The sequence below is a fragment of the Mycteria americana genome, chromosome 3 (assembly GCF_035582795.1).
Source record: "Mycteria americana isolate JAX WOST 10 ecotype Jacksonville Zoo and Gardens chromosome 3, USCA_MyAme_1.0, whole genome shotgun sequence".
NCBI classification, from domain to species: Eukaryota; Metazoa; Chordata; class Aves; order Ciconiiformes; family Ciconiidae; genus Mycteria; species Mycteria americana.
In genome coordinates, this window is record NC_134367.1 from 65,563,207 (window position 1) to 65,580,811 (window position 17,605).

The 17,605-nt window shown below is 38.1% G+C and overlaps 1 protein-coding gene across 2 annotated transcripts in view; it reads right to left on the minus strand.

Annotated features, from left to right (window-relative positions):
• MAP3K5 (mitogen-activated protein kinase kinase kinase 5) overlaps nt 1-17,605 on the minus strand; it is a 109,129-nt gene that overhangs the window by 23,963 nt on the left and 67,561 nt on the right. For both annotated transcript variants that reach the window (XM_075498812.1, XM_075498811.1), the window contains 5 exons: nt 16,691-16,798; nt 11,238-11,287; nt 5,973-6,068; nt 4,511-4,592; nt 2,422-2,555 (listed from right to left, as the gene is read on the minus strand). In XM_075498812.1, the coding sequence (XP_075354927.1) occupies nt 2,422-2,555; nt 4,511-4,592; nt 5,973-6,068; nt 11,238-11,287; nt 16,691-16,798 (470 nt within the window). The remainder of the gene's footprint in view (nt 1-2,421; nt 2,556-4,510; nt 4,593-5,972; nt 6,069-11,237; nt 11,288-16,690; nt 16,799-17,605) is intronic.

Genomic DNA, 17,605 nt, shown 5'->3' on the forward strand with positions numbered 1-17,605 from the left:
ACAGAAGTCATTGCATTTCTGGCCATGCTCTGACTCAGAACTTAATTATTTCTTACAAATCCAAAAGATGGTAATTTTTACTTTGAAAATGGTAAGAATTGACTTCAGAGATTAATCGTTTTCTTTCTATAGATTTCTTTCAGAGTGCTAAAAGATCAGGTTGTAATTAATCAGAAATGAATTAATAATTTTTTCTTACATTGCCATTAAAAGAATAATACTTGAAATTTGTCCTGGAAGCCTGTAAATATTTTTGAAAGTCTAGATGAAAGGCTAACAGCTTCTTAATAATCTCTTTTCCACTATGCTTTGCACATTGAACCTGAAACCTTTTCCAATGAAAATTCTTTTAAATGTGTACTGGAGAAGAAAAATCTGGATTTTTTTTTTTTTTTCCTTTAAAGTAGTTACTGCTCTATTCAGGCTATCTTTCTATTAACCACAGTTGTTACAAACAACAAATTTCTTCTTAGCACATACAAAACTTACAACTCTATTTTGAGTCAAGAGATTGTTTTATGTAATGAGGCCATACTTTCTGAGAAATTCTAACACATCTTGAAGTTAAATTTACAATAACAATATAGAGGATGGAAGGATTCCCCTTTCCATAATCTAAGTTCTAGTATCTTTAAAATATTATGAGTATGGAAAAATTACTAGACCACACACATACCCATATTGAACAGCCGATATATACATGGATTCAAAAAGGTTTAGAAGGATTCATTTTTTAAACGTCAAAGAAAAGAACAACTAAGTGAGGACAGAATAACCCAAGGAAGGCCCACAAGAGACACCCATGGAAAAGAAACTGAGCTAGGACACCAGGTGGCATTACTGGCCTTCCAGTCTGTAAATTACACAAAGAAAACTTTGTAAGAGTTATCACACAGTGTCCTGTCAACATCTAGGCTCCAATACAATTTAAATAACAGTACTTGATGCTGGACAGGTTGTAGAGAATAATGCTCCTTTTCCACAAATGGTGGTTTTACTCCCAGGGACATACATTCTAGACAAAAGTGAGAATTAACAGCCACCACGGCAGGTTAGAATAGCCTCTTGTATTTACTGTTTTGAATACTAGCACTCTCTTTAAGACAACTGCTATGTAGGGATGGGTAAAACCAACTTCCTTCCTGATATTAGTTGTAGATTGAACACTGCACAAACAAGGATACACTTATTTCCTCCTACAGAGGAAATGCAGCATGCCAAAATATGGGAAATCCTGCTGAAGGACAAGCTATCCATTAGATCACAGTAGTAAACCAAAAAAGCCAAATGTGCACAAGATGAAAAGAAACTTGGAAATATGGATTCCACTCCCGACTGAAATGATGGACAAAAATTCACCAGTTGGTACACTTGATATTTTACCTGCATTCATTTAGTATGCAATTCCTCCTGCTACCAAGCAGTATTCTGTCTTTATCAGAGAGCTTCCTTTATAAAAATGATTTCTTTAACCATTGGGAAAGGATGGATTTATCTTTCTGTTACCAGCCATGGCCATGACTTTATTTCCTACTTTTCATAGCTTTCCTGAACATAAGCCTGAGTTACAGTCTTTGATAATATTTTACAGTCTGTCTGAGAGGCACTTTAAATATCCAGGCACTCAAGTCACCTGTTAAGAAGCAGCTTGTACAAGAGTTGACTACAAACACCAAAGGCTAATGTAGAATTTAAGAATAACTTGACAGTTTAATACAGTCGGTTTCATTTGAAAAATCTTATCTTTAGACTTGCTATCACTTTTATCACAACATTTGTGGAAATCTGTGTATTCAAAATAGGATACACTGCAAGCCTCCAGATATACAAGTACTGAGGACATCGAGTGTCTGGTCTTTACGTGGTAACCTTTATAAATGAGAGAGGGCAATACATATATAGAGACTGCATTAAAAAAACGTGGACAAAAAAAATCATTCCACATGATTTATTCTAATGTTAAGGGGCTTCATAATAAATGATGCACAAACAGGAAAGGAAAATGCCTTTATCAATGATTCAGGCTCAGAATTTTAAAGGAGTCCACAAATCATGAATTTCAATAGTTCTTTTATAAGGGCATGCCTCAGCATGTCTAAGTGGATAGGGCTTATCACTAGGTGTTCGAGTGAGATTCTGCACTTAGCAATATTTCTTTTGGAAAGAAAAAGTACTATAAACTACTAGTACCAAAACCAGTAAACATCTAAATGCTCAGTTGTGATCATAATCTATTCCACAACTTGGAAACGTCTAGTTACAGAGATAAAGAACACCATTATATACCACAGACAGGTAATTTATTGGCAGCTTTGTAGAAGAGGTACTGGTCAGCAAACTGGTTGATCAGCAAACTAGTTGATCACATTACTGATGAAATTATGTAATGCACAAAATTTGGAAATCAGCCAGTTACTATACCTGCTGTCTCTCTCTGGGATTTCTTTAATAGCAATTCTCACTTGATTGCTCAAATCTCGTCCTGCATATACAATGCCGTAAGTTCCTTTCCCCAGAATGACTCGCTCGCCATTTTCATCATATTCGTAATCATACTGCAAAGCAAACAACAACATGAAATGAAACAGAAGGATAAGATTTATTCCATCTGACACTGTGCTCATAACTAAGGCATCTAGGACGCTAGTTGCTTTCTGCAGACTACAGAGAAGGAAAGAAAAACACTTCAAGAGGAAAATTCGCATACCGTGCAGACATGCCTGTATTTCTCTACTGACTGTACAGGAAGCACTGGCTTCTAAGGTAGCCATTTCAGGTAAGTGCATAAAGCTAAGCTAGCCTTTACCTGTTCTGTGTAGATACACTTGCAGGTCTTACTCAACAGCAGCTGCAATTCTGCTGGCAGGTGCTGTAAAAACATGACGACAGAGGGCACTCTGCGCCAAACGGAGACCTTCGGCTCCCACACAGGCATAGAAAGCAAGGCAGGACACACTTAATTTGCTCCAGATGCTCTCCGGACCTGACCACATCTTCCAAAACCAGCACAACTTCAATGTTGCCAGGGCCAGGTCAGCCAGCAGTGTGCCAATGGAGGTTAGTCAGGATTACCGTGTATTAAGCATGGTTTCGGCTGAATTTGAATTTCAAAGAGTTTAAGGCCAGTCCATAAACGGTCATTAGATAGATTATCTGATCTGTCCTCTTGTATAACACAGACATGTAATTTCACACACTCACTCCCGTGCTAAGCCCAGTAGCTCATGCCCAGATAAAGTATTTTTTCTTTTACTCAAAATAAAGACTGCTATCTTTTTTTAATAAAAGAGAGAATCCACTACTACTTTTAGTACTTTGTTTCAACAATTAATTACTCTCACGGCAAAGTCATGCCTCTTAATTCAAATTTCTTTGGTGTCACTCTATTTCATTTCATTTCTCTTCAATAGATTAAAGAGACCATTAGCACATAGTAATTTTCCCTGTAAAAATACTTACCCACTGTAATCAAGTCACCCACTGCTTTTCTTTTTGCTAAAATAAACAAATGAGGCACCCTGAGGTTCTCATTATAGGGTATTTTTCTATCCCGCAAGTCACTCTAGTGGTTTCTGTTTGTCCCATCTCCGATTTCAGATGTATTATAAAATGCCAACATCAAAACTGGGACAGAGGCCTGTATTCATGATCCAGTACTGACTCTCTCAATTAGCTCTGGATGTCTCTAGAGCTTTGGGACTTTTCATGTCAGATTTTCTTGTGACAGGACATGGGCTTAAGTATTCTATCCTGTTCCCTGCCACCTAAAAGAAAGCCTAAACACCTTAACTACTGCATTGCACCCAACAGCCCTGTACTCACTTTTCAACTATGTGTATGTTCAGATAGAAACCCAAGGTGAGAATACAGTATGTAATGGGATACCAGGCAAGCTATAACTTAGCTCACGGGTGGTAGCAGAAGTAGGGCATCCTAAGCTTCAGTGTGAGTTAGTGGGCTAAGGGTATAAACAGACTCCCAGCAGCACCAACATCATCATCTGATTTGAGTTTGCTGTGCATCGCCGTGCTTGCCTATAGATGGTAACTAGCAAGGACAAGCTTTCCCCTACAATTATATCCTTACTTGTTATGCAGACGACCTGCAAAAAACATAACTGTTCATGATTCCAGTGATGCATGAAATAGACAACAAATAGTCTTTAAAATTTAAACAGATGCTAATGCTGCCTACGAGTACACTCTGAAGTAATTGTTACAAGAGTCACTCTGTAATAAGCACAACTGGAGAATTCCAGAGTTGAGTACCTTCTCAAGCAAGTATGCAACTGAAATACGAGAGATTTAGCTATGCTGGTTATAAAAACTACATGAGGACAATTAAAAAGAATCATTAATTTATAAACAGTAGAGGATAAATTTTGTAAACAATAACTTGTCTAACTTCTTCCAGAGAAGGGATGAGTAATTTACTCCCTTCAGTGAAATGCTACATGAGAAGCCTAAAATTTTTTGGGGGGTGGGTGGGGTGTGTGTGTGTGTAAAAATACCTCTAGAGAGTCTCCATCACATTCCCCTTCCTCTGTAGTCTTCCCTATTTCTTCAGTGATACTGTTTACCATATCAAAAAATCTGTTAAAAGGAAAACAAAAAAATAAACAAAAAAGCAAATACACACTTGAGAAAGTATGGGGACAAAGAGAATGCTTCTCTCTAAAGTAATGAATGAACCAAAATAGGACTTAAGTATAGTAAGTATAAACTCAGTGTAAAAGCTTGTTTGTTGGCAAAAAGAAAAAAAAAAAAAATTTGTTTACATGGAGAATTAACAGTCAAAATCTGCAGTTTTCCTACTTCTTTTACATATTCCTTTTATACGTGCAAGACATCCATGATGTCTGAAATTACTAATGGAATTCATATTTCAAAATCTATGTATCAGGTGAAATTCTCATCCTATACCACCATTTCTTTATGTCCAATGAAAGCACTGAAGCATAATGAGAAATGCCCAGAAGTCTTGCCTACATTTGGAGGACTTTTTGTAGTGCAGGAAGGTTAACTTCAAGTTTTTGCTTGAATGAAAAGCGGGTCTATTTTATGACTTCCCATTAAAAAAAAGGTATTATTATGTATGACTTCTATCCCTTTGAAAGAAAGCAAGTCGAAATACCATGTCATGCTAAGGTATTGCTTACTCATCTTCTTAGAAGTGCTCAGATACGAAGGGGAATGAACATAGTGAAAGAACCTATGTGAACTAGGATGGATGAGAGGACAAGCTAGGGATTGGGCTGGGAGGTAGCCACAGCCATTAATATGGAGTACCGCTATGATTTTTGGTAAAGTTGCAGCCTTTTTTATCACAAAAAGATATGCAATTTCCTCTGGGAATGCCTTCTGGATCAATTCAAGATCACAGCCCTCAAGCTTATGAAGTAGAAACAGAGCTTAGCGAATTTGAGACACCCCTAATTTTGTGCAATGAACCCTTGCCAAGTTTTCTGTAGGGATACTGGTACAATCTTACTTATGTAAACACAATGCTAATGTAAAGGAAATCAAGCGTGCTTCTTCGTAATCATAAATAAAATTTTAGTTACAGTAAAAGAGAAATCTTGACCAGACCTTGTTGTCACCCCCAATGTTCCCACTTCAGAAAGTCCATTTTAAGTTTAGGATGCTTTGTTGGATTGGAGGCAACAAACACTTGTAATAAGCCTTAATATGATAAGTATTAGAAAAATAATCCCACAAAGTGTGTAAAAAAAAAAATTAAATTTGTAATTATATTTGTTTCTAATGTTTGTCTCAGCTTGCACTTTGACCCTTCAAACCTCATACATCTGCAGGGTACTGTACTACTAAGCTTTCACATGAAAGATGGTGATCACTGAGGATGCTCAGATCAACTTTCATCATAGCTCTGAAGTCAGTCCCTGTTGTGCATGCAGACACCACCTACCCCATCACAGGACGGGTTTTTTTTCTGAAACAACAACAGTGACACACCTTCTGCAATGAAGTTCTGTGCAGAAATAGATTTGAAAGTCATCTGAGTTGTGTAGCACATACAGGAAACAGCACCGTTCTTCAAACTTCGAAATGCTGAAAGAACAGCCAAGCAGAACATGTTATTGGAAATATGCATTTGGACTTCTACCGGCTATGTCAAACCATACAGATCAACCATTTCATATGGGAAAGCACCAGATTAAACCTAAGAAGCCATAGTTTTCCCTTATTGTAAAATTACACTCTTGTATCCTCCAAAGTTCACATTCTGCTGTTTGCTATCACTCCACTTGCCCCCTAGTCCACACATTGCTCAAGAAAGAGTAGGAGTGAAGAAGTTAATAAGATTATTTCCATTGACCTGAGTCATTTTTGTCTTCAGTGCTTTTAGGTAAGGCCCTTAATTTCCACTCCTGCAGCCAGGATGAAACATCCTTTCAGGATCACATTAGAAAGCTAGACTTTGAACTCAAACCATGAGTTCTTCCGGCTTTAGAAATCAGCCACAGCTCAATCCTGAATACAAACATTTCTGATCGGTTCCTTGTGAATTGGTACGTTGATACTATGTTGGAAAAATATTTTAAAATTAAGGCAGCATCAAAAAATGAGGCGAACGACTTTACCACCCTTGCCCACCCACGCCTTTCTTCAGTTTTGGTTTTATCTGCTACAACAGGAGAACAAAGATAATGAAAAAGTATGTATGCCATTTTCTTATGGATGCATAGATGTCTCAACAGAAGAGCGGAAGAGGTGCAAACTCGGGTATAGTTGTCAGTTTTCTACCCCAAGTAGGCTGCAGCTCTTGCAAAAATATTCATTCACCAGAACTGTTTTATATGCATGTCATTACTGCGCTCCTTATAGAAAATATTAAACATTATTTGAAATAGCTTTCTGGAACTTTGTCACATGTTGAGTGCCAGGTGTCAAGCTGATGCAGTATAATTGACTGTTACTATATTAGCAAAGGAAAAAAAAAAAGATGGCTAGAGGTGTTACAAGAGAATATAATGCAGTATTTGAGAAACCAAAAAAAATTGAGTCTCCTTACTAACATTCTTAAGATCCTGGACAAAATCCACAGTCCTAGTGAAATCAATCTATTTTAGCTGGATCAAGATAACCATCATGTTTTTATTTAATTTGTAGCACAATAAAGTAGAATGGTATTCTATGTTGTGCCAAAGGACTGATGACTTAACAGTTTTTATTTAAATATCAGGAAATACTTGTAATTTGCAACCTTTAATATGTGTCTAAGGTTGTCTGATCCTTGCTTCCTTTTACGATTCCTCTATTGTAGAGCCCTGTAACTTTTGATAAACAAATGGCTCTCTAGACAAGCTGGGGGGGGGCCTGCCTCTCATAAAGCTACTTAGGAGAAAAGCGAGCTTCATTATAAGAATATTTGTCTTTGGGTGTGGCAAGTCATTTATTTTTACGTTAGGAAAAATTCGGAAGTGCTAAGTAATGCACACATCTGGGAAGACAGTCACTGTCCCCAGTTTATAAACTAACTTTGAATTCAAGTTTTTCAATCATATAGATAAACTCTCCAGATATGGAGTAACTGATTTTAACAGAATTACCCATTCATTTCAAGTTCCATGTGAGTTTAAACATTTTACTGACTGAATGGTCAGTTTAAACCTGACACGCACAGAAGCCACTAACACAGCAGTGAATAAAAGGGTAAGAATGTGGAGTGTACACAGAGGGCAGCCAAATTCATAAATATTTAAGGTCTTTAAGTGAGCTTTTACATTGCTTATATGTTGCTTTCCTCCCTGAGAAAAAGTTGTTAAAGTGAAAAAAGGAAGACTAAAAAATACTAAGTTATAAAAAGAGACAGGATAATTTCTTCAGGAAATGCTTCATTCTGGCAGTTCCCGAGCACACATAGTACCCGCTGACTTCTATGACAGCAGAATTGGGGCTGAATTTGTGAAACTCTGAAGACAAACAGAGAAGCACGATGCGGCGTGGCCTTGTGCCAAGCTTGTGTGCGTCCAGAACTCCCCTTAGTCAATAAGAAATACTGCAAATGCTGTAACTACTGCTTACTAATACTTCCAGATGAAGCAGCAGATAAAACAGTTGAGCATTGGCAGCAGCCACAGAAAAGCAGCTCCGTAGAACTTTTGTCTGTTTTCTGGAAGTGTAGCAGTATAGACACCTCCTACTGTTGTAATTAAGTAGTCTGACAAGATTCCAAGCTCCAAGAACTTGGGATGGAAGACGAACATCCTTGTTGTCAATTCTTAAGCTATGAAGAAAACTGGATGTAGATCTGAATCCAACTTTTTCACTGTTTCTAACACTACATTCATCAGCATGACCTCTGAGGCACTCTCCCACGGAAACAACACAAGTAACAGTTATTTCATAATCCTGGGCTTGTCCCGAACACTGAGAAAAAGCCAACTTGTAGTCTAGCAACTTCAGTCTGCTACTTTATTTTTTATTTTTAAACTGGAAAAATAAAGATGGTATCTTCTTGCTCGTATGATGTCAGCTCTGCAGAACACTAGGGACTTTTCTGGATAACCTAAGATGCAAAGCACCCTGGGGAAGCAGCCATGTTCTAAAAGCCCTGATGAAGTCTTTAAGATTAAGAGTACTTTTTGGCCTGATTCAATAATAAACATTTATGTTTAAGAGGTCAAGAAGGCATATGACAAAAGCAGAGTTATTTACACTGGTGCACAAACCACTAATCAATGAGTTTGTTAAGCTAAACCCAATTACTATGGCTCCCCGCATACAGAGTGTGATTTAGCACTGTGCTGCTCAGAGAGCTCTATATACTTTCCAAGTCCCTTGCAATTCTTGAGAGCTCAACTCTATTACTCAAGAAATAAGACATTGATTACACCGGCTGATATATAGCACTCAGAAGAAGTGACCCCTCAGTCACTTCCTTGAAGTATTTACCAAAACCATTAGCCATTTCAATGCAAGACGTCTCTTCAGACCTGCTGTCTCCTTATGTAATGCAGTATATATTTATGGAGGCCTTTGTTGAAAAAGCCTCCAAGATGTACAAAGACCTGCCTTGTATGTTAAGGCTGCACCTCTAAAGCTGGCTCTTAGTCTAGAAAGGCTGAGAATCCTCATAAAACTGGGAACTCCCCCTTCCTAGACTGCTTTAAGTCTAGAAGCTTCAAAGAAGCCAAAAATAGTCTGGATAAAAAAACAGATTACAAGTGGGCCTGGTTCTGAAGGCTGCCCCTCTCCAAAGAATACCTGCCTTCATAAAACTAGGAAAAAACCTGGGAAACACTGAAAAATTAAGTTATCAGAAACTTGCATATATTTGGAAGAAAAAAAAAAAAAAGGAAAAAAAAAAAAAAGGAAAAAAGGAAAGGCTTATTCAGTTTTATACTTGCATAAGATAAAGATTTCCCCCTGCAGCTCCTCATGGAGGCAGCCAGAGAGTTTTCTAAGAATTCACAGCGACTCTTGGCTCACTGTAAAGTCTTCCAAGTTGTTTTGGACATCTGTCCAGATGAACAGATTGGAAATTTAATTGACAAATTAAATGACAATTGACAGTTTAAACAACAAATGCAGGAGGGCACACCAGAAATGGTACTGACCACAGCATAGTTTAATAAGAGGGAGGGGAAGAAAAAAAAAACAAAACACAAAACCAACCAAAAAGGACAATAAATACTTTTTTCTTTTTTTAGAAGCGCACAGAAACATACTGTAACCAAAACCCAAACCAGACTGAACCGAGCGTATCATTGCAATTTTTGCCTAAAATAAGCTGAATCCCATAGGATTGAATTTCTGGGCCTATCGAGAGTTTGTTTTTTTAAGTTACTTTTTGGAAGGAAAAAGAATCATCCATCTGTGCAAAAACATACTGCAGACATAGCGACAGCTTTGTGTGTATGGAACAGTTATTATTAGAACAGAGCAATGAGTATTTTAAAAAAATGTAATATTTCTGGACTTTTATTTTTTTTTAAGTTACACTAAAAAGCAAACACCAAAGTGGAAAGTTGCAGAGTGCCAAAATATAGATAAATCCTAGGAAAAAAAAAACCAAAACCAAATGAGACTAAGATGAAGGATTGATCTGAAGAGGTCACAGCAGCAGAATACTACTTCCTTACTATCAGAAGACACAAATTGCAAGGCTGGACCCCTGCCAAATAGGAGGCACATGATGTGGGTCTGTGTGTGGAGCACACAGTCTGGGTCTGCTAGTGGAGCAGACCCACTAGCTCAGACGTGGCTGTTCTTTACTGACAATATGGCACACCATCCGGACTAGACCCCCCTCCAGTAAAGAATTCTCCCTAGAAGAAGTCTCCCTAGTAGACAGAAAACATTTTGCTGAAATCAAGCAAAGAGATGGCAAAGTTTTCGCCTTTGTCACTATCTCACAAGCCCCGTCCCGAAGAGGGAAGTGTGCTGAAGAAAAGAAAGGTGGTCTTGAACGTCTAACATCGTTCTCTTCTAATCCAGTCAAGCCAGTCTTGCACATGTCATTCCTGATCCTATGATGTATTAATCCATGTTAATCCACTCCACATGAATCTTTGGGAGGTTTGGGGTTGTTTTTTTTCTTTTTTTTTTTCCTCCCCTCCTTCTATTGACTCCCTTTTCTGTATTCTCAAACAATCTTCAAGTTTTCACTTTGTGGTCTAACCACTACTCTGCCACTCTGCTTTGATAGACTCTTCTTATGGGCCTTCTCTGCAACAGCTTTGCTGCCATACCCATAAACAGACATAGAAACAAAAAAACCCCCAAACATACACACTCACACCAACACCCAACAACAGGTGAGCAATTAGGTTACTGCAAGACACCCTGATCTTCTCAGTTTCTCACACCCCTCTGCTCCGCACCCATATGTTACTTACTGCCTTACGTCTTCTGTGCACCAAGCAGCTCCTGGCCATGACAGAACTCAGGTAAGATGACATGAAATACTGGCAGTTATTTTAATTTCATCTTGATTAGCATAAAGTGACTACCAACTTTTAGAAAATGTTAGGTTTTTTACTTAATGGGCTATGTTTGCTAATTTTTTACATAATGAACCCGCAAGCAGTCATTTCCAAATCCAGAATAAGACTCCTGGGGCTTCACTTAGAGCAGGGCACCTGTGAAAGTACCTGCAATACTCCGCTCCAATTCTGTGTCTGTTACTCCACCAAGGTCCACAGCAGCAGCTTAATATAATACTCATTCAATTACTCTTTTCATTTCAAAACATGAAAGGGGAAAGAAACTTACCTTACTCCCCTGATAGAAGCAGCACTGAAGTTCCACTCGTGGATACCTTTCTGTAACACGCAGAAGAAAATAAATAAATAAAACACTCCTTTTTACGAATGAAGTGCCAGTAGGCATATCTTCTATCTGGAACTCAAGAGGCGGAAAGAGAAACACTTGAATTATAACAGCGTATTACCTTTTGACAGTTATTCTTCAGGGCATTTTTTTTCCCCACCCAAAACCAAAGGGACAGAAGTTCTAGATAGAAACCCAAAACCTTTTGGGTTCTTTGTTTCTTCACTGTTTATTCTGCAAACACAATATACTATTTTAGAAAGTATGCAAAACAGCAGATCAGAAGAGCTGCAAGTATAGCCTGGTCTGGGTGCTGAACTTGGGGTCGCATGCGACCCTCTGGAAAGTGGGGGCAAAAAATTCCACCTCTGAGAATAACAAGAGCCTGCTCTGCATGCTCTGTGCCCTAGCGCGTGGGAAGACCAGGCAGAGCGCGCTACAAGCAGGAAGTCTGACGCTGGAGAGTAAAGTGGGAAATTCTTGGAAAGTAGGAGGAATTGCCCAGGGAAGGAGCAAATCTGAAAGCCAAGTTTCCAATGAAACAGAAAGGAGACTCTTTCCCTAAGAATCCAGAAGAGAGCAGTAAGAATGTACCAATCCCCCTAAGAGCTGCTGGAGTAATGAGCAAGGCTGGAAGAAAGGAGCCACCCTAAGAAAAGGGCCAGGCCTCACTTATTTTCAGATCTTTAAAATTTACATCTGTCACATTCAGCAGAACTGAGTTCTCTCTGTAGACAGTCACATTGCTCTATGTTTATGTTCTAATAAAACTTTACTGTAGGAAACAGAAGCCTTTTGTATCTTCTCATGAAAACATTCTCCTTTCAGGAAAAGGTGGAACTACACCAGTCCTGGCAACCTTGGGATCCCACCACAATGAGCGACATATTTGAAGAAACTGCTTTCTCGAGCTGAATTTCATTTGGCATTTTAGTCACCTGAGCAATTAAAAAGGCACAGAGACATTTCTTGCCAAGAGGTAATTTATAGCATAAGGGCATAGCGTTAAACACAAACATAACCAAATGTATTCCAAAAGAAGACATGAAAATGTGTAGCTTACAAAACATTTAATGAATACTGAAATATACAGACGTCAGAACAGATCCACTGCCAAAATTGTTGCACAATGCGCAGCAAGTGATAGAGGAAATTATTCTCCCAGCTATAACAGCTTTCTTTAAGGCTTCCTACACCAGTTTTCTCCTCCTCTGTAATTCTTTCCTTCCTGCTCAAATCGCATTAAAGGTTGTAATGCTAATATAAAATGCCTAACACAACATACCAAAAATACAAGCAAACATCTTTCTTGAAGCATAAGCTTCACACTATTATAATTGTAAAGTACAAAGCTGTAACTCCAGTAGCTCTTCAATGTTAAATCGGGGGAAGGGTTTCTCCAGCGGCATACAGGGACAGGAGAATAGCCTGATACTAAGAAAAGGTGGGATTGCATCTTGAAGTGGAGGTACCAACTGATGCTAGTATGAAGTGTTTGTGAAACTACTCTTTGAGTTGCCTGGTTCTCTTCCATGAAGAAAGATGACCAACTCAATCCCTCTGCTAATAAGGAGGGTGTATCTGCACTCTTTTACTCCTCCCTCCATATAAACTCTGCCACTTTCCAATTTTCCATGCTTGGAAACTCTCTTCAGAGCTTAGCTATTGGTACTTGTCCAATTCCCACTATTGTGAATAATCTAAAAATCTAAATAAGTTCAAATATACGTCCTGACAGGCAGAAATGCTCAAGAAACATAACAAGAAGCACAAGTATCGGGCGTTTTACCTGTCATCTCCATGCAACTAATCTCACACAGATTCATACATCTTTCATTTACCACAGGATGTTCTCAGGCAATGAAATAATATAAAAGTTATGTCCCTCATGATCTTGCCAAGTTTTGAATACATTGGAGTAAACATACGAGGCGTGCTATCCAAATTCAGCATCTGTTCTTTGGTTAGGCAAAAAACCACCAACCACCCAAAACAAAACTCAAAATGGATTCAGAAGCCAACGCAAAACAGAGACAGGCTGTTCTATTTCAAGCTTGCAAGAGCACTGCTGCATTCCTCTAACCCCATGCGGAAAGGGCTGCTAAAATTAGGGAACTGCAAGGCAAAGGTAATGTGTTTTCTACAAAATGTAATGCTATCTGATTTTTATAGACATTTGTTTATGTTAAATTTGGTATTATTAAAGGCATAAATATTAAGATATGCTGCTAAAAAAAGCCACGGAAAAGGAAGAGGCCACAGTATTTATCCTGGTATTGACTGTCATTTGCCTATTTATTACAAAATTGCTGGCTGCAGGCTCCACTGAGTTTCAGTTTGGATTTGAAACAGAAATTCAGGTTCTTTGTGGATGAAAGGAAGTTCATATGCTTCGTAACTCACAATTCTTACTCTTAGAGCACTGACTGAATTTTAGAAAGTAAGTAAAACCATTAATTTATGAGCCAGAATGAACTGAAATCTGAAGCGTGAGCTGGTAAAGCTCTGACAGACCTACAGTAGGTAGACTGAAATTGGACAGCTGAAGTATTTTCCAAACCCAGCTGTCTAACCTACCCTTGCAGTAGGGATAGGTGGTCTTTGCTTGTTAATCAGTCCCTAAAATGCCTGTTTTCACCCTAGTAAAGATCAAAGTAAGAGTCTTTGCAGTGGGCTGACAGATAATACATCAATTTCCTTCACAAAATCTCTTATCAAAGACAAATATTATACTGGTTATATTCACCTGAGAAGGAAGCTGGTGTCTCCAAATTCTTCTAGTCCCTTTTCTCCCTGTAAGGTCTCTGATGGATTCTAAGGGCTTTGACAAACTTGCAACAATAGACTACAATTGTACAGCTGAAGGGCTAACTACCAAATTGCCCATTGCATTCTTTTGATGGATATTATGGCTCGCAGGGCAAGGATGCCTGCACTGGGTATCAATCAGATCCTGGGCTACTGAATAAGCTCGCCACAGTAGGGATTCTGGCCAGAGCAAAAGTACTAGGGAGTGCATTTAAAACTGACCTTGTCTAATGCTATTAATTAAAACTAGGGCATCAAAAATAGGAAAACGCTAATCTGCAGAAAATAGAGAGATACACTCCCCAAATCAGGAAGGAAAGGAGAGGGGGTAAGGGGAAAAAAAAGTATAGCATACTATAAAGAAACTTTAAAAATGGAATAACAGAATTACAATAACGGAAAACGCTACAAAGCAAACGTTAGAAACTCGGCAAAGCCAAAATAGCTATCTAGTAAACACCAAACAGGTACAAATACATGCAAATCCTTCTTCCAAGAACAGGATGACTGGGCAGTCAAGTGACACAGCTATGAAAAAGGCCATTGCTGAAAGCATCAAGCAAAATATCCCAGTAGCTAAAAGATACTGAATACACCATGAAATACCACTTATGGAACATGAGCACACATGCTCGAGTAAGGTTAACTCAAACTGGAACATAAGTCATGGCAATGAGGTGCCATGTGTGGCCAGTACACCAAGCCTACTTGTTTTGCCTAAAAAAGCCCAACCAAACCACCACCAACAAAAAAAAACCAACCAAAAAAAACCCCACGGCCACTAAGAGATATTAGGCTTCTTCTTAAAAATACTGTAAGGAAAACATCAGAGAGAGAAAGAAAGCACTTAACATAAACACTGTGTTAGCAAAAGAACAAATGAGTATGAAATGGCAACAAATTGAGACTGAAAGCTAGAAGACTTGAAATAACACTCTTCTACTTCACCAGCAGTATTCCAATCTAGGCTCTTCCACAGGTGCAGTGGCATTCTCAAACCACTTTCCAGCACAAACAGTCATCTATGAAACCTACACTAGTATTCAGAGGGAGCCTGATCACTTTATGTAAAACATTATACGGCAAGAGTGCCTGCAAGAGGTGAACAGGACTCAATAGTCCAGAAAATTCCTTCTGCTCCTATATTCCTTCTCATTCTATAGATAAGCCACTTAACAGAATGGAAAGTACTGTTTGGAGGTGAACTACATACGCACAAAAAAAGCCTCCAAAAAAACCAAACAAAAAAATGCATGTACAAGTAGTTTCTAAATAGACTAAGTTCTGAATACAGAAATACTTTCAGAACAGTTATTTTACAATAGCAAGGTTTACTCTGTAGTACTGACAAATCATTATTTACTGTGTGGTAAATTTTGGTCTTGTCCAAGAATTGCATAAATTTATTTTTTATATTATTCTCAGAGGCAGAGCCTACTTGGAGAAACATCAGTCAGAATAAACCACAAAGAAACAGAAATTCATTGGTCTAGGCAAACATTTCAGCTTGTGCTCTAAATATACTATTTCAGCCACTGACCATTTACATTTTCTCCTGAACTCACAACAAAAATTCTAAGCAGTACAGCCTCACGTATTCTGCATGCAAAAATTTTTCTCCTTTAACAGACTACAAGTACGAAAGCTTAAGGATGGATTACCTGAAAAATAGGTATTCACTGTCCCATCCTGTAGGCAAACAAAATGCTGCCATGGAAGAATGAACAGTGCTAGTTCTTACAAAATGCACCATCTCCAGTGTTGTGCCTCCAGCTGACTCAGCCTCCATTCACTCTTCATATACTCCTGCCATGTTTCCATGCTCCCATCCTTCTCTGAGGTTCTACAGTGTCCTTCCTATCTTCACTCTTACCAACGTTTTGCTTCCTAAGCATCCCAAAATGCAATAATCATTCTAGGTTTTCCTCTCCCCTTGCATCTCCAGATTTTCTAAGCTCCTTGCCAAATACGTCTGGCTATCTCGCACCTTGACATATGGACTTCCCAGCTTTTTCAATTTCTAGACCTTCTGAGCATCTATCTATCCTTCTGCCAAATACTTCTTTGGCTTTTGATTGATTCCGCTCCTATTTTAAGACATCAGTCTCTATTACTTTCATATTAAAGGAGTATTTACCACAGTATTTACCACAGACAAGCAATACTGCAAGTACAGGAAGAAGATAGTTCTGTTTGTAGAAGTAATTTTATGATACATTATTTCTATGATGACAGTATATTGTAAATTACTTATGAAATCTTAAGCAACAGACTTGCTGTATATCATACACTGGTTTAAAACAACCTGAAAGAAGATGCAAGTTATTTTAAAAAATGACGGAGACAAAAGATCCATTAAACAACATGACAAACTTAAAGAAAAAATTAAGAATGCCATATTAAAAAAAAAAATTAAAAAATGCACGGCAACATATGTCCACAGCATCTTCCCGTGTGTTACTAAAACACTTTTCTCCTTTGCAGAATCCATCATTAGATGCAACTGTTTACACGTTATATGCCTTATATACCACGCATACTTTTAAATTGTGGAAAAAGTTACAAGTACAGATGACATCATGGTATACCTTGTCATCAGGCAGCACATGCCAGATAGATACAGTCTTCTCCTCGGCTTCACTGTTGATGGATAGATATGAGGGCTGATAGATTTTCGTTGGTTCTAATATTAAAACCTTGTAGAGAAAATAATTTTTAAGAGTTAGTACAAAATACGTAGAACTTTAAAAAGTATTAAAACCTGTTAAAACTATTTCTGTAGTCATACCATAGCAGGAAAAGCAGGGGAAACAGAATGAACGGTACAATTTTAGGTACTGGGCTAGTTTAGTATGGCTGACAGTAACTTAAGATTTAAAAAAAAAAAGCCAACTTTAGGTTTTTATGTAAGGCTATTATGTGGTAGCACACATCATAATTGGTAGCACATATCATAATTTTCCAAATTACTTCTCTGACAACTATCAGATTTTGAAATCTTTCTGTCACAATTCATTCTCTTGCAATGCCATTCAAGAATGTCCATCTCCCATGGGGACAGAATTCATGGTATACCTTTATCATCTTTTGGTAGAAGCGCATTTGGGTAAATCAGAAAAACACATCAACCAAGAGCTAGACTGAACTGTGTTTGATTTAGACCACTGTGAATTGTAGCCACCAAATCAAACAATTTTCTCAAAAGCAACAAGCACCACTGCAAGAGGCTGACAGCTAAAGATTATAGAAAATTTCCTGGAATAAGTGAAACAAAAACTAGAACCATCATATAAAAGAGATGGGATGCAATGCAGCAAGATTTAGTCTAACCATAACTGCTTAGTAAATGAAGCCAGCCACTGTGCCACTTTAATAATGTTCTGCCAGAATTACTTCCAGATCTTTAAAGCTTCCAGCATGCTTTAAAGGAAGAAGTCAAAAAAGTTTGGCTATTTGAAGAAGTGTGGTTTCTCATTAGAACTATTTATTTATTTTAGATTTTC